The 25,689-nt window shown below is 38.0% G+C and overlaps 1 protein-coding gene across 1 annotated transcript in view; it reads left to right on the forward strand.

Annotated features, from left to right (window-relative positions):
• Positions 1-25,027, forward strand: part of DNAAF11 (dynein axonemal assembly factor 11) — a gene marked incomplete at both ends in the record, with an annotated part of 37,026 nt that extends 11,999 nt beyond the window's left edge. Inside the window, 6 exons of the mRNA XM_082307849.1 lie at positions 706-783; positions 3,503-3,568; positions 5,117-5,186; positions 6,022-6,117; positions 12,963-13,048; positions 24,844-25,027. Coding sequence (XP_082163975.1) covers positions 706-783; positions 3,503-3,568; positions 5,117-5,186; positions 6,022-6,117; positions 12,963-13,048; positions 24,844-25,027 — 580 coding nt within the window. The remainder of the gene's footprint in view (positions 1-705; positions 784-3,502; positions 3,569-5,116; positions 5,187-6,021; positions 6,118-12,962; positions 13,049-24,843) is intronic.
• Between the last annotated feature and the right edge of the window lie 662 nt (positions 25,028-25,689).

Raw genomic sequence — 25,689 nt, forward strand, 5'->3', positions numbered from 1 at the left:
CTGGACATGGATAGTGAAGACTAAAGTCTCCATCAGTAATATGCATTGGATTTTTTGAAGGAAGAACACAACAAAAAATGTAATAGATGCATCAACAAATAATCTATATATATGCATTTTTGTCATACTGTATCCTATTTGGTGCTGCTTGTAATCTTTTGACCATTAAAATTCTTTTTACTAGTGCAGAATAGTGACTGATAGACATGCTATTTAGAGATATGCCAATCATTTGTTCAGTAGAAGTCATTAAGTTAGCATGAATAAAAAAATTTCTTTAGAATTGCTTGCACATACATCAAATCAGTTAACAGTAATAATACCTCATGATTAGTATGACCATTCATAACTAGAAAAACATCCCATTTCATATGTTTAAGCAATCCACTGATTTCTTAAGATATACCAGATAAATTTCCTATATTACTGTTTGATAACGCACATTGTGACATGCAGAAGAAGTTGTTATAAATGTAAGACGTGATATTACAAAGCATTTGTTCATCTTTAGATAATGCTTTTAATGTGCAATTGGACATTCGATATAACCAGTTTTGTTCCTGAATAAGTTGTATGCTTAACATCAAATACCAGATAATTCTTACCGCTTGCCATCCTCTTCTTTGTTTTTTTTTTTTTTTTGCTATTAAACATAAAATTCCAGACTGTGAAATTATAAACCATTTTTCTTTCTGTTTTGTTAAGGGAATCAAAAAAGAGAGAGAAGCCTCTTCGGACATTGGTCACTGCAGAAGGAAAAGTTCTGAATGTGAATGTGCCTAAGTATGTCAGGTTAAGAGGTTAAACAGGCTAACCTCTTTGTAGTTGATTTGGGCAACTATTTCAAGATATGTGACAATACAAAAATAAGAGGGCTGACAAATTCTTGTTGTGATATTATATTCCTGGTGGGGAAACTGACTTCTAAAATTATATTCTGATGCTCGAAAAAGAATTAGTTTTCATTGAGTAAAGTGTTGAAGGTTGTTTAATTTAACATCTTGGTCTTTGATGATTGAAGAACTTGTTTTTCTGTAAAAGATATGAGACATTTTACTCTTTTCCTTTCTATGGTAAGGTCTCTTTCTTTGAGCATCTTGCCAATAGTGGAAAAAGTTCAACCAGTTTGTCTATTGAAGATAAATGTGTATGAGTAGCCACTTTAAATGTGGAAAAATACATCCAAATAATATTTCTGGACAAAATAATTGTGTCCTCTGATGACAGATGTAAAACTGACAGAATTGGGAAGGAAATGTAATTAACTTCCATGGCATGAGGTCCTTCTTTGACACCAAATGAGGTCTCGAGCAACAGGGGCTGGTGATATGGGGAAGTCTCTTGTATTTTATCATTGACAAAGGCACCTGGGTATTCAAGTGTTTTGGAATGAGTTTCCAGGGATACCAGCCATGTGTTAGCATTGGTTTCACTTGAACCCAGCCTTCCTTTTCTAAGAGAAAACAGGAGACAGAGAGTGCAAACATTGTTTGCTTATAAACAACTCCCCAAAGGGCCTCTTACAGGAGACTGTGATCAAGAAGTGGCCTACGAAGGCCCACTTGCCTGTCTGCTGTCCTTTGAACAAGTTTTTCCGTCTTAAGACTGATTTAGCTGCAAAATCAAAGCTGAGAACATGCTTATCGTTAGCATGAAGAATGTTTGCTAAATCTTGGAAATTTATAAGTCCATGCAAATTCAAGGAATTTGAAAACCTACATTAAGGGTCAGTGCATAATTTTAAGTGGTATAGGGAAGATTAAAGGTAGTGGCAAAAGATCTCATGGTTTTTTCCATCTGTACCAGAAGATACTTACCATTGTATTGATGTACTTTTTTTGTAAAAATGTGTTGACTGAAAAAATTATAAATAATTTTCTAGTTCAAAGAAGACAACTCTAAAATAGTTCAAATCTTGTGTTAATGCAATTTGATTATGCCTCTAAAAAGCAGAGTCATGTAGAATAAAGCTCTAGCTATCTTTTTACAAGAAATACAGTCCCCTAGAGTTCACTGTTAGTAGCAGTCCTGTTTTGTCACCTGAGTTTTCTGGATTAGATTTTAGTCCGTTGATGTGCCCATGTAAAGCCAGATCAATGAGCAGTTTTTGTCATGGCTTCAACGAGAATATCACAGCTCTTCAGTGCAATCTGGCAGTGTATTGGAGAGAAATAAATAAAGAGATACAAGTAGACAGATGGTGTTCTGCAAAGTTTTTGCTTCAATGCAAAAGTCTAATGTCCATAGCAATGTCCAAGCTTCTCTGATGTTCTTTTGGAAGGCTGGCAAAAGGAATGGCTGCATGCTGCTGAGAACAGACTATTTCTCTTCCTAAATTCTGATGAAGTGTCCCCCTAGAAAATTTTACAATTCTTTTCTCTTTTTCATCCTTCATGTTTTAGGGAATTCTCAAAAGTTGTGATGCAGTAAGAGAAAAAAACATGAATGGGAAACAAAGCTGTTTTGTATTCTTTGCAGTTTTCCATTAAAAAATGCCCATAAACTAAAAGCTCCATAAGCTTTCTTGCAAGTTTACTGTGTCAGAACACAGGAAAGCAAAGAGTTAAAAAATATATCTGGCAAATACTTTTATTGCTGAAAAAATGTATCATCTAAACTTTTGAGTTTCTTTCTGTTACCTGAATCCAAAGTATCTAAGTATTTTAATGTCACTGAAATATTCCAGATAAATTACATTAAGAAAAACCCTCTCATTTTATACTAATAGCTAATTTAAAAAAATCTTCTCATTTATAGATGGGGTTTATTCTCTGCTTTAATACATGGGAAATGTTTGAATATATGGGCAGAACTTGTAAGTCTAGACTAGATCTCCTTACAGTTGTAGTAATAGATGTTGTTTTCAATTTATAACTGGTAAGATTCTTTCACAATTTTAAGAACTCAGCCAGCAGATCACAAACTCTCAGCTAATACAATCTACAGTCTCATTTTCAACAAATATTATAAAACTTGTAGAATCAAGGACATTGAGCAAATCATGTTTTACTTTGGAAATGCTCAGGCAGATATTTATACTCTAGGCAAATTATTTGCTATGAACAAAGATGCATTTTTTTTTTTACATATGATATGGTTAGAGTTACCAAGTTCCAGGCTTTTCATGCTTTTCATGAACTGTTTTTTCTATGCAGATGTTAATAAAGCAGAGAGATTTCACCAGCAGATGTCTCTCTTTCTGCGTTGACAGACTGATCTTAATTTTAACTGACCTTCAGCAGTATTTTTTTTTTTGTCACTTGTGAGTTGGGTGGGGAGAACAGAAAACAAATGTAAGAATGACTTTGGTTCAAAGGGCAGTATTTTTTTTGGTTCTTAAGGAAAATGGCAATTGTTTCTAAAATGATCATGTGACATATTGTCTAAATGGTATTTGTATTCATCTAAAATTGTTAGCAGTTGAATTTGAAGTTTGCCATAATGTTTGCTTATTCACTCCAATTGTATTTATCCTGGAGGTGTTTCTTGTCATTATTATTAGGCTTCATTTCTCTTTGAAAGATGATGAAGAAAACAACCAGATCATCTTGGATCTTGCTGTTTACAGGTCAGAATTATTTTTTTCTCTTAATTTTTGCCATTCTTAAGTTCTAATACACAGTGTTTCAAATCTACTCCTCTCTGTAATGGGGACTTTTGAAGAGGAAAACAAATACTATAGGCAGCAATGGAATCAATCTCGAAGTCTATGCCAAAGAAAAAAAGCTGAATAAACCAAAGACCCTTCAGACTGTTCTGTTACTCCTCAATGAGGACTGCGTCTAATAGTCTTTTTTGGAATTGATGTTTTCTGCAGTCCACAGCACGTTTCCTCCACACCTGTCCTTTTACACTTATGTAAAATCTTTTCCATTCTTCATTTGCAGATTAGGGTTGTAGGGAATGGGGTTTTTGCCCATTCTCTGGCCCTAGAAGTGCTCTAGTACCCTTCATGTCCTTCTAGTTAAATTCTTCTCCTCCCTAAGACAGAGTACGGTAGCCTTGTCCTACGTTCCTTGCTTACTGGAAAGAGTCCATGGCCCATGCTATTTCCTGAACTGTGCCAGGGTGTTGCCTGGAAGAAATTTGGTTAAACCAGGCCAAAATATGACAAGGAAACCTGATGATAACTGTTTGATAATATATACTACTAAGCAGTACAGTGACCTTGCCCATGCTTCAGGAAGGGGTTGGAAACCCAAAAGCTTATTTACCCATAATAGGAACTTGTTAGAGTAAAGCTTGAACTAGTTGTATACCACAGAAACCCTATTCATGCCATGTGTTCTTCCCTTACAGTTCATTAATTTCCCTCAAAAGAGGCCTGCTCCATGTTTCTGAATTATAAGAATTAGGTTTTTTTTGAGCCTCAGAAAATCTGTTCACATGCAGTAAAATGTGGGATATGTTGTAATATTCTGTGCTCACTTGTAAGAAATGCAAACTAGAAAGTCTGAAAAATTCACCTGAGAAGTAACATAAAAGAAGGGAAATAGGGAATACATACTTGTGCATTCACTAGTAGGTCACGGGAACATGACTGTATGTGTCACATGGTGAAGAGCAGATGTTAAAGTGGAGCTTTTACAGGTCACAAATTTTGGTTTACAGTACTGAAATTTAAAAGTACTGTGTTTTCTGGGAAGGTAAAGTATTTCTGTTCATTGCTTTCCAGCAAATTCTGTGCAAATAAAAAGAACTGTTATTATAAATTTACTAATTAAGCCTTCAGAAAGAAAAGTAGCAAAATATTTTTGCAATTTTAAATAGCAAATAGATTAATTTTCATATTAATGTAAAGCCCTAAACTAACAGAAGAAAGACCTTGTCATTTTCCACACAGATTCTGAATTCTTGCAGTTATACAATAGCTGATGTGGTGGACTTGACAGAATTTAGACATTATCTTAATTGACATTCTGTGAACACACAGGAAGATCATGTTTTTCTTCCAAAGACATTAAATCCTAATAATATTTCATATAACTTAATAACTGAAATTGAAGTTTGTAGCTTATAAACTACGAAATCATCATTAAAGAGCTATATGGTCTGCACCGCTTATTTACTGGACTGTATTGTAGATTGATTAATTTCTTTATATTTTATTCTAAAGACATTTGGACACTTCTCTGCTTGATGTTGATGTCCAGCCAACTTACATAAGAGTACTGGTGAAGGGAAAGGTTAGTGTTTTCATTCATTTCAAATCAAGAGTTAATGCTTAACATAGTTACGCAGTGGACTCCGGATCTGACTTTTATGAGTTACCAACCGTGCGCACCTATGCAGAAAAAACATTCTTTCATACTTGCATTATTTTGGACCACACATAAACTGTGGAAGTCCTAACCAAAAGGCATGCAAAGCCTGAAACGAAGTTTCACTCTCTATTTCTCTCGTCTTTTCTTATTCCCCCCGCCCAGTGTAGCATAATTCACTTAAGAAGAGAGCTTGCTAGTTGCCCTAGGCTAGAATTTAGCAATTTCACAATCTGGAATTTATAGCTGACAGAAACAAATGGATGTATATTCTTTTGAAAGGGCATTTAAAATGTCATTCCAGTTTTCCCTCTTCTCAGTGGTTTTAATTTTGTTATCAATTTTTTTGAAAAATTCAAAGTATTTAGTAAACCAAAATCCCTATTTTTGACTGTACCAACTGCATAAACAAAACTTCAGAATTACTTTATATCTAAAGTAGACTGGATAATCTTTCTCATTTAATTGCTAATATAAGTCAAGCATCATTTTATAACCTTCTTTAGAAATGTCACTTCAGGAATGACAGCAATTCAGGAATATACATATGACTACACTTGTAAGTAAAAGCTGTTTAGCATGCTAATCATTTATTAGGATTAGTAATATTACATATAAAGTGAGAGGATTGAGACCTATACTGTCCTTAAGATCAAAGGATGTGATAGTAATGTTTCTGCACGTGTTCTGTCCAGGTCAAAAAAAAAAAAAAAAAGAGAGATTTTAGCATGATATACTTCAATCCCATATTTTCTCATAGCCTTTTCAGCTTGTGCTCCCCGAGGAAGTGAAACCAGACAGCAGCTCTGCTAAAAGATCACAAACAACTGGTCATTTAGTTGTCAGCATGCCAAAGGTATGTAAAATAATCTGAGGAGGCATCATACGAAGATACTTAAAATGTGAGTACTTTGGGAATGTTTCTGAGTTACGGGTAACATCTGGCTAGCTAAAGTTATTCAGTCTAGCCTTTCTCATCAGGACATATTTTCCAAAAAAGGAACATTCCAGAAAGACAATTTAATCTTAGAGCCAAACCTTAGGATTTAAGATCCCTTTAAAGGAACATTATGAAAATCAGTATTAATAGAACTATTTATACTTCCTTTCTTTTCAACAAAACCGGCTTTTTATATATGAAAAGAGACTGCAAAACATGCAGTATTGTGCAAATGTGTAGGAAGATGGATTTTTTAAGTAACTGAAAATAAGCAACTTACCTACTTTCTTTTTCCACCTGTGAAATAATAAAAACAAATCAGTTTTTCAAAATTTGTGCGGCACACATATGTATGAAGATTACATTTTGGTTCAAGGACAGGGATGATGTACTACTCTCATGTCTTAGGTGATCAGAACAAGAGTCGCTTAATCCATTTTCCCTTCATGCTCTCCCTGGCTGGAAAGGATCCACTGACCAGCTGTACAAAGTATAATCACAGAGCAAGAGGGTTGTGCCAACATGCTGTTTCAATGGAAAAATGCTGCACAGCAGTCCCTAGTACTTAAAGAAGCCTGGGTAGAAGTCATATTCCCCTAGTATTCCTAACGCTGTGCTCTCCTGTCTCCCCTGTGCTCTGATGTTTGCCTCTATGGTGTCATGCTGATCAGGATTTGAGGTAATTGAGGGTTCTGCTGGCAAGTAAAAGCAAATTGACTTAAAGTGTTTTTTGTATCTTTCTCTTCCCTGCCCCGCCCAGGTCTTGCAGTGTAAATGAGAGCAAGCTGATAGGTATTTCCACTTTATTTCCTCTCCACTGTGTGTCTTCCTAAGGTTTCAGTAAATGTAGCTTGTACCCTGGATGCATAAGCGGTGTTGTGATTCGTGGGATGACATAACGAGTAGATGAGATAAAATCAAAGGTGGAATCAGGACATCTCCTACCCATTCCCACACATCTGCAAAAAAATTCAGAATAGAGAAGGAATGACCAGTAATGAGGAAGACATGGAGGTCAACTTGCCTTATTGAAGTAGGCAGTGAGAGAGGTAACGGGTGGCCGGCCAGCAGCCAGCGGAAGTTTAGGGGGCATTAGAGCTTAAATACAGGGAAGACGCAGCAGTGTGAACCAGAATAGCAGACAAGGGGCAGAGGGAATCTGAGTGGCAAAGGTATCTTCAGGTTTGGGGCATAATGGGTGGGATGGTGGCAGAAATAGGAAGGCATTTAAGGTGGGACTTGATGTTGTCTGGTGCAAGACTGGGTTCTTGGACTTGCAGGAAGAGCAGAGATGGATTGAAGGGCTTGGAGCGGACAGGCAGCTGGAAGTTTTAGGAAGGGAGAGTTCTGGAGATGAGAATAGATTACATGGTGGGGTTCTGGGAGCTGTGGGAGAGGGTAATCAACTTCAGCATCTTGCTCTTCTGCCATTACACCTTTGGAGGGTTGGGCTGCTTTTAAGGCCTCTAGGACTACATCATATATTTTTGGCTTTCAGATATAGGGTAAGCCTGCCCAAGGATAGTTCTAGGAAAAAAAATTCTTGGTGCTCTAGCCTTACCCTTCTGGCCTCTGCGAAGTTCCTCTGTTGTGTAGGAGCAGTGGGACATGGTGCTACATAAGAATCTGCCAGGATGTATCAATTACAGCATTTTCTTCTGAAGGAGGAACCTTCAGCTGCTGTTTGGGGTCATTTATTTCTTTTTGTGCTCTGATTTATTTCTAAGACTATGCAACTAGTAGCTGTAACTAAAAAGTTATTTTTCAGCTTTTGACTTTTTCCACTTGTGGTTCTATACCTTCTATGTTTTCTTCTACGCTCCAGTCCCATACCATCTGTCTTTCCCTACATGGACAGCCTCTCATTAAATCACAAACTGTCACTCTAGCGTCAAGCATGCAGTTTCACCAGGAGCTTGAAGAATGCTGAAAATTTTACTCATTTGGTTAAGATCCATATCTTGTTGATGTTCAAAATTCACTCATATGAGAATTTATGCTTTCTTAAATTTATTTCTTTGAAACTGAGGCCTTGACATTTGCTCTTTTGGATAATATAATTTTCAAATGTTTCTGAACAGTTTTGTTTACTATTTACTTGTCTTTCAGATATTTTAAGTACTGTCAGTTTTCTATCCCATAACCTGCTTTTATTACCATACATCTTGCTAGTGTCTTTGTGGATGATCAGTGCCTTAGAAAATGTAAATATTTCAGAGTCTCTGGATGTATTCAAATCTGCTGCCTGCCTAGAAAGTCATATCTAAACCAGCAAAATGAATATTATCTCTTCATATTGTGATTGAGAACTGCCTTTATTCCATTATTAACTTTATTTTTCACCTACCTTGATATTTTAGCTACGCCTATATATTTTACCTAGCCTGAGGGTCTGGAGCCTGTTTCATCTCAGAATGTCACGATTCACAGATATTTGTGAGACTGGAGGAGAGGGAAGCTCTATAGAATAACAGAGTTGATGTTCTGAGCTTTGCCTTGGTTTGGTTAAAAACTGCTTGTGTAGCTGGGACACGGAGAGATATGCATGAATGGAATGCTGCATGGTCTAATATCTTCATTGTCAATGGATCCAAAAACTTGCAGCTTAGCAGAAAAGGACCTGGGACTCTTGGTGGACACCAAGTTGAACGTGAGCTGGCAATGTCCTCTTCCGCCAAAGGCGGCTAATTGTATCCTAGGCTGCATTAGGAGTGTTGCCAGCAGGTTGAAGGAGGCGGTCCTTCCCCTCTGTTCACCATTGGTGAGACACACTTGGAGTATTGTCTATAGTGCTGGGCTCCCCAGTACAAAAGAGACGTGGATATATTAGAGAGAATCCAGAAAAAAAGCTGCAAAGATGATGAAGGGACTGGAGCATCTCTCCTATGAGAAAAGGCTGAGAGAGCTGGAACTGTTCAGCCTGGAGAAGAGAAGGCTTCAGGGGATCTTATCAATACATATAAATACCTGAAGGGAGGGTCCATAGCAGGATGAGGCCAGGCTCTTTTCAGTGGTGCTCAGTTGCAGGACCAGAGGCAATGGGCACAAACTGAAACAGAGGACGTTCCCTCTGAACATGAAGAAATACTTTTTTACTGTGAGGGTGACCAAGCACTGGCACAGGTTGCCCAGGACGTTTGTGGAGTCTCCAGTCCCTGGAGATATTCCAAAGCCATCTGGACATGGTCCTGGGCAATTGGCTCTAGGTGGCCCTGCTTGAGCAGGGGGGGTTGGACCAGGTGACCTCCACAGGTCCCTTCCAACCTCAACCATTCTGTGTCTGTGATCCTGTGAACTTCATGGATTTGCTGACCAAAGATGGATTTGTGCTACTTCGCAGCAATTGCACATAGCAGGTACAAACCTATTGTTCTTTGTTCTGTATTACAGTCACAGAATCTGTTCCCTTCCCCCAGGACCGAATTAGAGTGCACAAGCTATGCTTTTTGGATACATAGCCTTTTCAGATGCTTTCTATCCATACAAATTTTATTGGTATTAATAGGATGTAATCTAGGGAGCAACGTATAATGAATAAAGATTAGCAACAACTGGAAGGCCAATAGACATTTTTCTTCCAGAACATTATCAACAGGTTATCAACAATATTTGAGAATACTAATTTGATATCATCAACTTAATATGAATTCCTTTTAGTAAGATAATAGGAAGAACAGAGTTCATGCAACTTCTTTCAGGCTGTATCAGTGATAAGAAAAGCCTAATGACTATATTGCACTGTATTTAGCCTTTTTGATCCTGATTAAACAATTATTATAAAAATAAAATTATTTGAACTAGATAAATGGTCTAGCACATTCCTTAGGTAACTGAAATGTTAAAAATGCTGTTAACCTAAAAATAGTCTCCTATAATAAGCTTCTTGCAATACTATCCTGAAAAGATATCTCTCTTCCCAGTAACAGAACAGAACGCTAACTGAATTCAGTAAGTGATTTTCACTTGCTTTAGTGAGTTTCTGATCAGGTTACTAAACCTTTCACCATTCATCTTCCAGCCCGTTCATAGTTCCCTAGCCTTTAAAATGGAAAACAAAACCTCTTTCCTTTCTTTTCTGATGACCTTGCATACCACAGATGTTGGAGTTAGTAAATTCCACATGAAGTAAAAGAAAACAAATATTTTTCACCTTCTTTTCTAGAAACATTTTTCTGTACATTTTCATGTACTATTTACTGCACAGCAAATCACTGCAGAATGGATGTCTTTCTAAGGCAGTGTCTACCAACACTTTTTGGAAGGTCATCAAAACAAACTGAAGGACACAGCATTCAGTGAAATGATATAGTGACACTTTTAAAATGTAGTGTTTGTACTGTAATAATCATCTGTACAGAGATTTTGCATGAGTAAAGAGTTGGCAGTAACTACGTTGTACATGCTTCATTTTCTGGGAAAAATATTTGTGACAAGAAGCTTTTCACACTTTGAACCTCTATGCTCTGGTAGTGTCATCTTTGCAGATGATGCAGGAAAATTTAAAAACTGAGAGTTTCTTTAATAGACGTTGACCAAAATTGGCATGTTAAATCAGTGATTTTGTAAAATGTCATCAGCAGATTACATCAGTAACATTTTAATTAATGTCTGAGAAACAGCATCAAAAACGAGTGTTTAATAACAAGCAGGTTTTATGTAGGGTTCTGTGACATTCTGTGTCATGTTTTAAAACTTACTTCACTTTCCTTATTTTAGTGAATCAAAGAGCAGAATTTGGACTTTTTGATTAATTTTTTACTATATAAGCAGTCACAAATGAATTCTGTCAGCTTTTTATTGCCTAAGCCTTCAAAAACATTTAGAAACTTAAAGATCAATGAAAGTTAGATTCCTTAATTAATTTAAAAATAGGAGTGGTATATATTATGCATGTCAGTGCAAAGGTTATTTGATAGAATTTCATTACTTAATTCTCACTTAGATAGGTATGGTAAATGCAGTAATATTTCATTACCGTCAAAGGCATGTGGAGACATACAGCTGTGGAACCCTAGAAATCTATTCATCCTTTACAATAAATGTCTTTCAGGGAAACTCTGTTACTCAGTGAAAACCCTGTTGTAGAAGAAGAAAGCCACTGTAGGAAAAAAAAGTGGACTGAAAAGATGACTCAGCTCAAAAATGTTGTTTACACATATTCATTTTGTTTTCTTGAATATACTCCAGGCTCTATGTAAAAAACACATCCATTTCTAGAATTCTCTGATAATAATCTTAAAAGAGCTCTCCTTCCTGTTTTTTTAACGAATACATTAGCAATAGTTTCATATAATCACTTTCAGAAAGCTTCATTATATTAATTTAGTCCATCTTCCTGTATATCACAGGTTTTAAATTTCACCCAGTTATCTTTCTACTGAGCCCAAAGTTTTGTATTATTTGGCCACTGTTGAAGCTATGGCAGTTCTGTTTTCGACAACAGTTATCCTCATTTGATCAACGTCACTAAGAGATGGACAACTACTGGCTTGATGAAGCTCACATACCATTGTTGCATATGGAGCTGTATTTTAAAACAAAGAAAAAGTAGAGAGTATAACCTAATTTTTTTCTTGAACAGAGGTAGGAGGGCATCTTTTGAGCAAAAGAGCTTTTAGGTCAAACAATATTTGGTAATTGATAATAGATGTTCTAGTAGGCAAATCCTATCCCTTCTCTAAGTTCCAGGATCACTTGTCAAGGAAGCCTTTTCTGTTGATTGCAGAATCAGCAAATTTCCTCACCATCCTTGACGATGTGCTCTGAGGGCAAAGTAAGGAACATTAGTCTCAAGGGAATCAATGGAATAAATTATTGTTAAAAGAAAGAACAGAACACTAGAGAGCCACCTGAGAAGAGAGGGAAGGTCCAAAGAAACAGACTTTTCTTCAACAGAGTATATACAGAATCAGAGGGGATCAGCCCCTTCACAATGAATTTCAGAAACGAACGACAGAAGCTACAGGCTCTGTCTTATTTCTTGCAGATTTTAGAATGGAGACTTTAAGTTTGCTGGGCATCTGGAACAGACTACTTTCAAATCAATTGTACTAAGAAATAGTCAATAAAATGAACTGTTTGGTATAGTCCTCTTCTCCTCCTTCCTTTCGAATGCTTGAGGGGGTCCCTCTCCCATGATGTTGCTAAGACGAGAGGTGCTTTTGCCATGAGATACCCTTTTGCCAATAACATTTCTTCCAAAAAATGGTGATGGACGTGTTTTCTTTGGAAGGGGAATTTGCTTGGACTTTGAACTTGAGATTCTGTTTTAGCAAAGGAGTTGAGGGATTTTGTGGTCACTCGTCCCTTTTATAAAGAGTGAGAAGTCCAGACTGCAGCAGATTCTTTAATAAAAATGTCTGAACTAGTGCATGGACACCAGAACTGAAATGCAAGTGGAAGGCACATCATAAACCAGTTAGTTAGCTATGGAGAAAATCACTAATGTGCATTATTAATATGGTACTAAATAAGACAGCATATATTTAAATACAAATAGATGTATATATTTAAATATTTTATATATATATATACACACACTCATATTGGAATATAATTCCATTCAGATCATTTGGTTAAAATTGCCTTATGCATGTGTTTCATGCTGAGTGAAGTGTTAAAATCTAACAGAAAGAGTGAATAAATTTTCTCTTGTGACATTTACTCTCTTAATTTTTCTATTTTTGAGAGATTATTTAAATGCTTGTGAGCATAAATATCAACTTTTATGAGACTTATTTTTCTGTCTATTTTTATTTTAGGCTAAAGAAATAATCCTGGCTAAGCAAAAAGTATCAACTTCAGTTAAAGATGCTGTCTGCAATACACCGCAAAAAAATGCAAGAAGGTAATTCCTTTTTTCTTTTGCACTAGTTTTATTTTTTGTCCGTTTGTTATTCACATGCCAGAATATATTCTTCTTATTATGTTATTGTTGAAAGTATGAAAATATTGATTTGCATAGAGTAAAACTATGTCTAAAAGCTTTAGACTAATGCCCTCTCTGGTGCTGTTTATAAAGTGATCTGCTCCAACAGCAGAGCCAAAAAAGCACTTATTTCTGCTGATCAGTTTTGTTCCATCAGCTCATTCAGATTATTAAACTGGTAGATACTAAATCACATACTGAGAATTGCCTCTGCAGAGCTCCCTGCTGTGTAACCCAAGTCTGAAAACCATTTAGAAAACAATGATTTTGAATCTCTCTCATGAATGTATTTGCTTGCTGGTATACAGGTTGAGCTGCTGCACTAATAAATAGGTTCAGAAAGCAATTCTGCAAGGTTTTATAACATAGATCCATCCTATTAAATGTGATGTAAACTCCAGCTCTTGAAATCTTTCAGTTAATGACTGCCAGAAGCAAGCAAATATCAGTGATGCACTATATTTTGTTTTTACTCTTAGCAAGTGTTACTAGCCATTGCTGTAGATAGACACTAGGGTTGATGGACACTTGGCCTGAGTAGAAATACTATGATATATCTTTTAATCTTTCCTTTTCCTCTTGCTCTAGCTAATGGTATTCATACCAGAATAAGATATAGTAACAACAAAGTTTAAGCCATTTATCTGCTTATATTTGAAGGGCTGCATTTGTTTCCTTGTTTGATTTCATTGTGATGCACGTTGATGGAAAGGCTAAACAGTTATTAAAAAATAGCATTATGGATCATGGGTATTCTTCTTCATCTCAATATTTAGGACACTGGCAAAATGGCTCTGCAAGGGTCAGTTGTCATTAATTCTGCTTGTTATATCTTAATTTTAATAAAGATCAGTCATGACTTCTTTTCTTGAATGACCTGCATAATGAGAAGACGATAGGGCGACTGCAAGAATTTGTTGAGATTCCTAATAAGCCACAAGCACTGCACCCTTTCCTTAGGCAGCAGTGATCACAAGAGTGAACCATCTTGATTACCGAGTATTTAAAATATTTTTAAAAGGTCCAAGCCAAATGGTGGATACTTACTCTCCATGATATTTGAAAAGTCATGGCAGTCCCAGGGGACTGGAAAAAGGGAAACATTGCACCCAGTTTTAAAAAGGGTCAAAAGGAGGTCCCTGGGAACTACCGACCTGTCAGCCTCACCTCTGTGCCTGGGAAGACCATGGCACAGATCCTCCGACAAGCTATGCTAAGGCACATGGAAGACGGGGAGGTGATTCGAGACAGCCAGCATGGCTTCACCAAGGGCAAGTCCTGCCTGACCAACCGAGTGGCCTTCTATGGTGAGGTGACTGCATCAGTGGACAAGGGAAGAGCTACGGATGCCATCTCTCTGGACTTCTCTAAGGCCTTTGACACGGTCCCCCACAATAAACTTCTCTCTAAATTGGAAGGATATGGATTTGATAGGTGGACTGTTTGGTGGATGAGGAATTGGCTGGATGGTTACATCCAGAGGGTGGTGGTCAACGGCTCAATGTCCAGATGGAGATCAGTGACAAGTGGTGTCCGTCAGGGGTCCGTACTGGGACCAGTACTGTTTAATATCTTCATCAATGACATAGACAGTGGGATCAGGTACACCCTCAGCAAGTTTGCAGATGACACCAAGCTGAGTGGTGCAGCTGACACGCCTGAGGGATGGGATGCCATCCAGAGGGACCTGGACAAGCTCAAGGAGTGGGCCTGTGTGTACCTCATGAGGTTCAATAAGGCCAAGTGCAGTGTCCTGCACCTGGGTTGGGGCAAACCCTGGTATCAATACAGGCTGAGGGATGAAGGGATTGAGAGCAGCCCTGCCGAGAAGGACTTGGGGGTACTGGTGGATGAAAAGCTGGGCATGAGCTGGCAATGTGCACTTGCAGCCCAGAAAGCCAAGTGTATCCTGGGCTGCATCAAAAGAAGCGTGGCCAGCAGGCTGAGGGAGGAGATTCTGCCCCTCTACTCTGCTCTGGTGAGACCCCAACTGGAGTGCTGTGTCCCGCTCTGGAGTCCTCAGCACAGGAAGGACATGGACCTGGTGGAGAGGGTCCAGAGAAGGGCCGCAAAAATGATGAGAGGGATGGAACACCTCTCCTATGAGGAAAGGCTGAGAGAGCTGGGGTTGTTCAGCCTGGAGAAGAGAAGGCTGCGGGGTGACCTTGTTGCAGCCTTTCAATACTAAACAGGGGCTTATAAGGAAGATGGGGACAGACTTTTTTGCAGGGCCTGTTGTGATAGGACAAGGGGTAATGGTTTTAACCTAAACGAGGGTAGATTCAGACTAGATAGAAGGAAGAAATTTTTTACAATGAGGGTAGTGAAGCACTGGCACAGGTTGCCCAGAGAGGTGGTAGATGCCCCATCCCTGGAAACATTCAAGGTCAGGTGGGACGGGGCTCAGAGCAACCTGGTCTAGTTGAAGATGTCCCTGCTCATTGCAGGGGTGTTGGACTAGATGACCTTTAAAGGTCCCTTCCAACCTAAACTATTCTATGATGCTGTTCTGTGATTCTACTTTGCAAAAGGAATGGTTCTTTGCAACAGAAGTACACCTAAAGCTTTAGATACATTAAAAGAAAACAGTTAAAAGAAATGTCTTAGCTGTTTTCCAGGAGGAAACTAGATCTTCCTTCATTAGATAACTGACATTATCTTCCAAACGGATTCTGCCAAACAGCAAAAGAGTTGGCAATTTGTGGATTAGGAATATATATTTCCTTAGAACTCTCTGTGTGCCTTTAGTTTTGGCTGCACAGTAAGTGTTTAAATAGAAGTAATAATGGGAACATGGAAGTAATGGAAGTGATAATGTGAAACGGTCCCCTTTCCTGCTAGCTGATGAACTAAAGATACTCCATGGCATAGTGAAACTCCAAGAATTTGTGTTTCATTTCAATGCAGTTTTAAGTAATTATGAATATGCTTACTGCAGATTTTGAAGGAAAAATACAAATTTTACTGTTAAAATATTACAGGAATATATATCACGAAAGTAGAAGTACAAAAAAAGTCTTTTGAATTACAGTTCTTACTAAAAATAGTAAGCTTTGACCTCTTTAGTTGAAAAGTTGCTGACTAGCCAGATGTTAAAAATTTGCTGAATAGTTGTCTCTTAGATTACAGAACATTCATTACAGTGATTACACTTGACAGCTACAGATGTCTTAGCTAAATGCTGTCAGACATACAATCTGCTAAGATATAATGTAGTGCTTTAAATCTCTTTAACTCTTGTTAGCTAGATTACATGATGATACTATCATTACTTCTGCCACGTAAGAGAGATTTGTCCTGTGACTGTATACAAAACTGTATTTCAAACCTTCAAAGAGACAAGTTTCTATGGGAGGAATTTGACAGATTGATTTATTATACTTATAAAGCCTCTATTAATGTAGTAGCTGAGTATGCCAGTCTTTACCATAGCTGGCCTCACAATTCATCTGTGAGGTACAGGAGCTGAGCTCACCACGTTTGCATAGGTGAAATTCAGATGTAGGTAGGAACTGACTTTTCTGAAGTCATACTTTAAGAGTAACAGTTACATTAAATCATTAATCCTTGTCTCATACCCTCAGCTTTAGACTATTCAGACACGTTGGAAAAGAAATGAAATAAAACTCAAAATGTCTCTAAATGTAAGTATACACACACTCTAATTCCTCCAGTAAAGAAAGATACAAAGGAATACATGAGAGACACCTTTTTATTTGTGGTTTGTTTTGTTTTTTTTTTATTGGAGAACTTTATATAGAGAGGTTGGGAAATACAGCCAGAGAACAGATTAATTTGAAGCAGCAAAGGAATGGAGCAGCAATTTGTAGGGTACTTCACAAAGCAGAATTAAAAACAAATCAGCAAGTTCTAGTTTATACACATCTTTTATAATGAAATAAGGAATGTAAGGTACAGGTGATTTCTATTTGAGTAGTTCAAGCATTTCAAATCTTACTGCTCTAAGTGTCTTTCTCCTTTTAGCTAAGTAAGATTGCAGTGGTTGTCTAAGCCAGGAGGTGCTATAGAAAATACTGGGTAATGCCTTAGGTTAGAAATCTGACTTAGATTCTACTGGGATCAGTTCTTAGTGGCAGTATGTAATTTATGGCTTTTTGGGGGTTGGGTTTTTTATTTTTTATTTTTCCATCTGGATTATTAAGGGGAAAATGAAAGCAAAACATATGCTGCTGAAATGTCCACCACTGTCTGCTGGTACACCCATGAATGCTTTTGAACAGGTTATCCAGCTTCAGCCAGATTTCACTAGTTGGGAGAGACACCAAATATACAAAAATGCCTGTAAGTTATGTTGAACTTGAGGCCAAGAAGAGTTGTTTGTTTTTAATCACTGTATTGGATTTTAATTCCAACCTTTTTCTAGCAAACATGCCATCATAAGACTCATTAACAAAATGGTCAAAACCCAAATTCACTTCTGTGTCTAAACCAATTACGATTATTTTAACTTGAAGAAAGCTAAGTGCATCCTAAGCGTGGCCTGCACGAAAGATGAATAAACGTGTGGAAAGATCACAAATGGCACATCAGTTATCAGTTCTATTGAGATGCCATGTTTGCCTTCTATAAATACCTGGGAGTAGATCATAAATCTTGAGAGTTGAATAGATTTGCAGAAATAATATTTTCAGGCTACGTAGTTTGTTAGCGGTCGTGAAGACATTGAGAATTTTTACAATGCAAGTTACATTGTCTGGGAAAGGAGGAGTCATAGTCATAGGAATTGTAATTCAATTGAATTCTTAACCAGAAAGTGGGGTCAGGTATGACTAAGCAACATATTAAAAAAGCTTTTTACTCAAGTTAATCTTAAAGTATAGATTCATTTGCATTCTCATGGAGGCCTGGAGCTAATCAAAATAGAGGGTATACATCTCTATCATCTGACTAATGAGGAGAACAAAAGGTGAGGTGCCTCAGAAGTGATTTGAAAATTAATTTACACACACAGGCATCTGGTAATCCATAACTGTAATAAGGGCAAGGAGACTTCAGAAACATGTCCTTCTGGAGAAAAGCACTCTCAAGAATACTGTTCAGTTAACTCTTGGTCATTACAATCTAAAGTAATCTCCAGTTGTGACAAGGACAAAAGACTGAGGGCAGAGACGTACTTTAAAGTCTCTTTGTAACATTCCATAACTTTGTAAACAAAGTCTTAACACCTCATTAGAATAAAGTGTGTTTTCAGTGTCAGCTTCCCTAATGTTTAAACATTAATGACTCAGCTTTGACTGACAAATTTAACAGTACTTTTTATTTTTGTGGGTTAATCAAGGAGTGAAAATAAGATGGTATTATAGCCAGACCTAGAAATTCAGGGTCGATTTGCATATTGCAGGTGTTGGAGCATATTTCTTGCTAACAGACAAGGTCAGTTTGAAATTTGGTATCTTGAAGTGATTGTGCAAAAAAGGTAAGGGATGGAACAGTGAAGCTGAAAATGTCACAATGACTATGATTTTCTGTCTAACTTTTAGAAACTTGGGTGCTACTCTTGTATACATTCTGAGTTTGATTAATCCTATTTGTGAAATCTATTTGTCTTTTAGAACAGAATGACCTAGATATCATCAGCCTTTTATTTATCAGAACTTTTTACCAGTGATTTTTAGTTCTTCTTGATTGTAGTTTAGTCCTTAAAAAATGAACTTGATTCTACCAGCCATTGTGTATTCATATCTTCCCAATGATCCACTGATTCTGAAGACTCCAGTTATAGCTTTATTTCAGATTACACCTATGTAGGGAGACTTGAAAGGCTTCTTATGCAATGAAAGAGGTATTAATATTCCAAGTATTTATAAAACCATGATTATTTGCTTAGATTACCTAGTAGATTTTTCTAAGCCTTTATTTTCAGAAGTTGAGACCAGAGCATAGCAAGTGTCACACATTCACCATCAGTTTTTAATATACATAAATAAAGATTTGTCTTTCTCAAAGCTCTCAAATAAGATATAATTCCATATATTGGAATCACTTTATTATTCAAGAAAAGGATTTATTAGTACTTTTTCTAAGAAGATAATGACTTTTGTGCTGTTTCATTCACAATCTTAGAAGACGAGAAAAGTGCCTCTCCAAAGCTGTTGGTGGTGACTTGTAAATATCTTTGGAAATCGTGATGCCAGAAAGGAAACTTTCAATCAAATGTCAAAAACTGTATATTCTGGATCAAATGTATGAGAAATCTTTAGCAATCTAAATTTTATTGAAATTCAGAAGTTGAAACAGGGGAATGTAACTGTCAAATCATTAAAATATCAAATATGGGGATTAAGAACTGTATGAAAAAAGGTGTAAATTATCAAAAAATGTCAAATTATCAGATATGTGCCCTGTCACACACCAGATTGTTCAGCAGGCTGCTATAGTTATGCAAAATGGAAGGACTGACTTTCTTTATTGTGGAGTCTCTTAATTTTCTTTTTTAAAAGCATTGTTGAACTATGTGGAGATAGAAATAGCCTTTCTAAGGGAAAAAAATGTGAGGAAAAGAGAAAGGATTTAATCCATTACTATTTATTTTTGTATGGTGCTCTAATCTTTAGACTGTAATTTTCCCTTAAGTAGAGAACACTCAGCAGCAGGTAGCAGTGCCAAAAACTGTGAATTTGTTTTTTTTTTTTAAAACCTGAAATTGAAATCACTTGCAAACATTGAGATTTCCAGACATGTGCTGTAGCTGGTCCTGCAGGAAGTATTCTTGTTTTCATAGAATCATAGAATCATCAAAGTTGGAAAAGGCCCTTAAGTTCATCGAGTCCAACCGTTAACCTATCACTGCCAAGTCCATCTATACCATGTCCTCGAGCACCACATCTATCCGTTCTTTAAATACCTCCAGGGATGGGGACTCAACCATTTCCCTGGGCAGCCTGTTCCAACGCCTGACCACCCTTTTGGTGAAGAAATTGTTCCTAATGTCTAACCTAAACCTCCCCTGGCACAGCTTGAGGCCGTTTCCTCTCATCCTATCACTTGTTACTAGGGAGAAGAGACCGACCCCCACCTCCCTACAACCTCCTTTCAGGCAGTTGTAGAGAGTGATAAGATCTCCCCTCAGCCTCCTCTTCTCCAGGCTGAACAACCCCAGCTCCCTCAGCTGCTCCTCATCAGACTTGTGCTCCAGACCCTTCACCAACTTCGTTGCCCTTCTTTGGACACGCTCCAGCACCTCGACGTCCTTCTTGTAGTGAGGGGCCCATCATTGTTGTCTTACCGTTGCTCATGGAATAACTTTAGCAACAAGATTATTTTTATTCTGCTAGGTAGAATTACATGGAAAAAATGTTTAGATCACCTAAAATTCATTCTTTCTTCCAAAAATTGTCAGGTGGTTAGTCTTGACATCATCAATACCCAGCCTCTTTTTGCATAATTACATGATGAGAGGAGCAGATTCTCAGCAGATGTATGTGTCGTAGCTGCACTGAATTTAGCATAACTGAGTCTTGCCATCAGCCAAATACTTGTATCATGCTAGTTGAGGTAGCACTATAAGCTTTACTAAACAAGTATAGAATATTTGATCATATGCATATAAGTACATAGAACCCCACCTCCTTTCTGGAAAAAAATCACCTGTGCTTGATTCTCAGTCTTTCCTATTATCCGTTGCTAATAGATACTTCCAGATAACATGTGCTGATTAAATTTTGAGAATGACTGATGCATATAATCCTTTCATAGCTTGTTGATGTGGATTGTTACTTACAACGCTTATTGTTAATTGATTTCTGGTGTATTGAAGTTTATTCTGCTACTAAGCAATAAGCTATTCAAACTCCATAGACATTATTGTATTTTCATGAATAGCAATTTGTACAGATTTAGAGCTGTTGAACAAATGTAAAATGCCACTACTAATTAAAGTACTTCAAATCAAGGAAAATCTTTTCTACCATGTGAGGGAAGCACAGGCTGAGGGTAATTAATTTTCATATTTATGCTTTTTTAGCTTTTTCTGAGGTGCTTCAGATCAGTGATTAGATAAAGATTCTGGACAGGGTGTGCTCTCTTTGGAATCATAGAATCGTCAAATAGTTTGTTGGAAGGGATCTTCAAAGGTCATCTAGTCCAACCCCCCTGCAATGAGCAGGGACATCTTCAACTATATCAGGTTGCTCTGAGCCTCTGGGTCTGCTCCAAGAGTCTTCCCTGTGCTGAGTGCTCCAGAGTGGGACACAGCACTCCAGTTGGGGTCTCACCAGAGCAGAGTAGAGGGGCAGAATCTCCTCCCTCAGCCTGCTGGCCAAACTCCTTTTGATGCAGCCCAGGATACACTTGGCTTTCTGGGCTGCAAGTGCACATTGCCAGCTCATGCCCAGCTTTTCATCCACCAGTACCCCCAAGTCCTTCTCGGCAGGGCTGCTCTCAATCCCTTCATCCCTCAGCCTGTATTGATACCAGGGTTTGCCCCAACCCAGGTGCAGGACACTGCACTTGGCCTTATTGAACCTCATGAGGTTCACACAGGCCCACTCCTTGAGCTTGTCCAGATCCCTCTGGATGGCATCCCGTCCCTCAGGTGTGTCAGCTGCACCACTCAGCTTGGTGTCATCTGCAAACTTGCTGAGGGTGTACCTGATCCCACTGTCTATGTCATTGATGAAGATATTAAACAGTACTGGTCCCAGTACGGACCCCTGACGGACACCACTTGTCACTGATCTCCATCTGGACATTGAGCCGTTGACCACCACCCTCTGGATGTAACCATCCAGCCAATTCCTTATCCACCAAACAGTCCACCTATCAAATCCATATCCTTCTAATTTCGAGAGAAGTTCATTGTGGAGGACTGTGTCAAAGGCCTTAGAGAAGTCCAGAGAGATGGCATCCGTAGCTCTTCCCTTGTCCACTGATGCAGTCACTTCACCATAGAAGGCCACTAGGTTGGTCAGGCAGGACTTGCCCTTGGTGAAGCCATGCTGGCTGTCTCGAATCACCTTCCCGTCCTCCATGTGCCTTAGCATAGCTTGTCGGAGGATCTGTGCCATGGTCTTCCCAGGCACAGAGGTGAGGCTGACAGGTCGGTAGTTCCCAGGGACCTCCTTTTGACCCTTTTTAAAACTGGGTGCAATGTTTCCCTTTTTCCAGTCCCCTGGGACTTCACCTGACTGCCATGACTTTTCAAATATCATGGAGAATAGCTTGGCAACTGCATCTGCCAATTCCCTCAGGACTCTGGGATGCATCTTGTCAGGTCCCATAGACTTATGTATGTTCAGGTTCCTCAGGTGGTCACGAGCCTGAGCTTCTCTTGCAGTGGGAGGCACGTTGCTCCCCAAGTCCCCACCTCACGATCCATCCAGTCGAGAGGTGTGAGGAGAGAGGTTGCCAGTGAAGACTGAGACAAAAAAGTTGTTGAGTACCTCAGCCTTCTCCTCGTCTGTTGTTACCAGTTTGCTAGTCTTGCTTATCAGGAGGGGTATACTTTCTTTGATCTCTCTTTTATGGCTGACATAATAAGCCCTTCTTATTATTCGTTGCATCCCTTGCCGAGTTCAGCTCCAGCTGCGCTTTGGCCTTCCTGATGCCATCCCTAAACAACAGGGCAGCGTCCCTATACTCTTCCTAGGATACCTGTCCCTGCTTCTACTGCCTGTGCATTTCCTTCTTGCCCTTTAGTTTGACCAGCAGGTCTCAATTCAGCCTGACCTTCTTTTCCTGGTTTCTTACACCTGGGGATCGAGAGCTCTTGTGCTCTGTGGAAAGCGTCCTTAAAGATCTGACAGCTCTGTTGTTCTCCCTTGTCCCTGAGGGAAGTTTCCCAGGGGGTCCTATTGACTAACTCCTTGAAGAGCTGGAATTTTGCTTTCCTAAAATTCAGGGTCCTGACTTTACTCTTTGCCTGACCCACATCACTCAGGACTGCAAACTCTCCCCAACAGCTATGGATAAAGTGATTCCGGGTCACAGCACATTTCATAAATTACACAGGAATCAAAAGTGTCTCTTACCTCTTGGGGATGAATTTTTTCTAGAATGTTGCCACAGAGTGAATCCACTTTTATTTCATTTCATTAAACTGTGTAGTATAAGAAAAAAATCTAGCCTTATAAATTGAAGAACAGTCAGGGTAAAGAAATAAGAGTTTTCTTGTATCTGTCTCCATCACCCATAAAATACTCCTCTGAGCAGTTTTTCTTTGTGCCACTTTTTGGAAAAAGTTATCCAGTTTATTAAAGCAGGGTACTTCTCTGGTTGTTTTCCACCCAGTAAAATGAGCAAAGAATTCCTGTAGCACAAGAAAAATCTAATGGCACAAGGCTGAAGGAGGTGGCTAAGCTGATGGCTGCCTCTTGTGTTAGTCATGCTTTCCTCGGCACTAGCGTAGGAGGGGAGGAGGAAACCTCCCACAAATCCCTCTTCATCTCTCCTCCACTGGGAGACCCTGCACATGCATGGGGGCTGGGATGTCTGCTCAGACCCCGCAGAACCTTGATGGAGAAGAACTGGCAGAATTTGGAAGCTCCTCGGCAAAACTCTTTGTTTTAACAATGAAAGGTGGTGATTTTCAATTAAAAATCTTTTAATATACTTTATTTATATATTTTCATTACCCGTGTTGCCATCAAAGAAATGCATTCTTTCATTCAGTGACTTTGCTACTTTTTTGTTTGTTCGAGTCCTAATGAGCCTTTCTGATCACCTGGGTAAACATGTAGTTTTCTCACATCTTTGAAGAGTGACACACTGTCTTTTGTAATGCTGAGCTTGGGACTTTGACCCAAAGTAGCACTCAGTAAAAAATGAAAATTAGTATGAAGATGTACAATTTGTGTTGGAATTTGCAGAAATTAGAACCTCATTGTACAATTAAATTTCCATTTTGCCATTTTTCATGTAAACAGTTACAAATTACTTGAAAACAGGCTAGATTTTTTCTGTTTAATTGTTGAGCTCCTCCATTAAAAAAGAAGTGTCTTTAAATGCTGCAAGACAGAGAGTATAAGAATATTTCGCATCTTTGATCATTATGTGATATGGATAGGTTGCCTTCATGAGTGGCCTGTACACATTTCTATGTGTGATCTAAAAGAATATCCTTAATAGCAATAGAATCTGGAAATTCTGTTATAACTCTGACCTTTCTTATACTTTCATTTAATTTTTTTTTTCATAATACGAACATGGTGAGGATTCATATTGCCAAGAACATAAGAATGAGCTGATAAAAGCAAATAAATTCATGCAATTACATTTTCTCTCTAAATAAAAGTGTTTCTGCTTTCCAAAGATGAATCTTTCACATAGAAATTAACAGCTAATGTGAAGGAACTGTGTTAAAAATGAACAGAAAGAAAAAAGAATGAAAAAACAATTAGATTGAAAAACCCCTGTCTTACATCAAAAGCCAATCATTTGTAATATGATACCAGCAATCACCGTGTTCTGATATAAAGCAAAGTACAGATGTCAAAAAATTAACTTTTGATGTTTGTAGGCTAAGGATTTTTTTGTAGAAAATCTTAGAGATTTTGTAATACTTTTCTGTGTTTACACTGAGTTTTTTTATAACAATCAATTTTCAAGTTACAAGAACTCTTAATCCTGGTTTAAATGGACTCAGCAACAACTCTCAGAATGAAGTCAACAGGTTTATAAACAGGCACTCAAAATAGTTCTGTTATATTTGACACTGAAATTAAGTTTTTTTACATTTGTTTCCCTCGTTTCAGGAGCGGACAAGTTGAGAAATTGGAAGTGGATCCTAGTAAATATTCATTCCCTGATGTGACAAAGATAATCCAAGCAAAGGAACGAATTGGACAGGGACCTATTAGGCTACAACCAGAGAAGATTACAGAGACTAAGAAGAGTTATGTTGATTTTGAAAATAAAGAAGATGTTCCTCCCTTAATTTGAAACATTCTTAAATAGCCCCTCTATATGTGGTGCGTACGCTTGAGTTGCTTACCTGACCCTATGTGTAAAGTAGGTATAATATAGCTGGTTAGAAATAAATATAGCTGGTTAGAAATATTATTACATTTCTTATCAATAACTTTGTTATGCCTGTGTTTTCTGCAGCGTTTTCTGTTAGTATATTGCTATATAAATTATTTTTTCCTAGACTGTTTACTTAGTAAGTCTCAAATCAGAATGGGAGCCATATAAGTCAGATATTGTCATTTCTTCAAAGAATTTACTGTCTAGCTTGAAAGATGACATGTTACTGTAGAAATAGAGAGAAGGAAGGAAGAAAGCACTTGTAACAAGATTTATGATTATTCTCACTAAACTGAAGATAGCAAAAATCTCTATGTATTCCTTCAGTGTTTTCTTTTTCATGAAGGACAACAGTAAAAGAAAACAATGTATTCTGGGAGTGAGAGACATTGCTGTAACCTACCATACTTCAGTGAATTTTCCAGCATGATGCAGAGCTCCTGGATTCTGGAGCTGGTATAACAATGCCACTCCTTGAAGATTTGGGGAGAGAATAATGCTGAACACCGTATCTCAGATGTGGCACCATGGGGAAGCTGGGGGAAATCAGCCAGACCATTCTTGTTCTTCATGCAGCT

This window comes from Platalea leucorodia (genome assembly GCF_965183815.1).
Source record: "Platalea leucorodia genome assembly, chromosome: 1".
Classification (NCBI taxonomy): Eukaryota; Metazoa; Chordata; class Aves; order Pelecaniformes; family Threskiornithidae; genus Platalea; species Platalea leucorodia.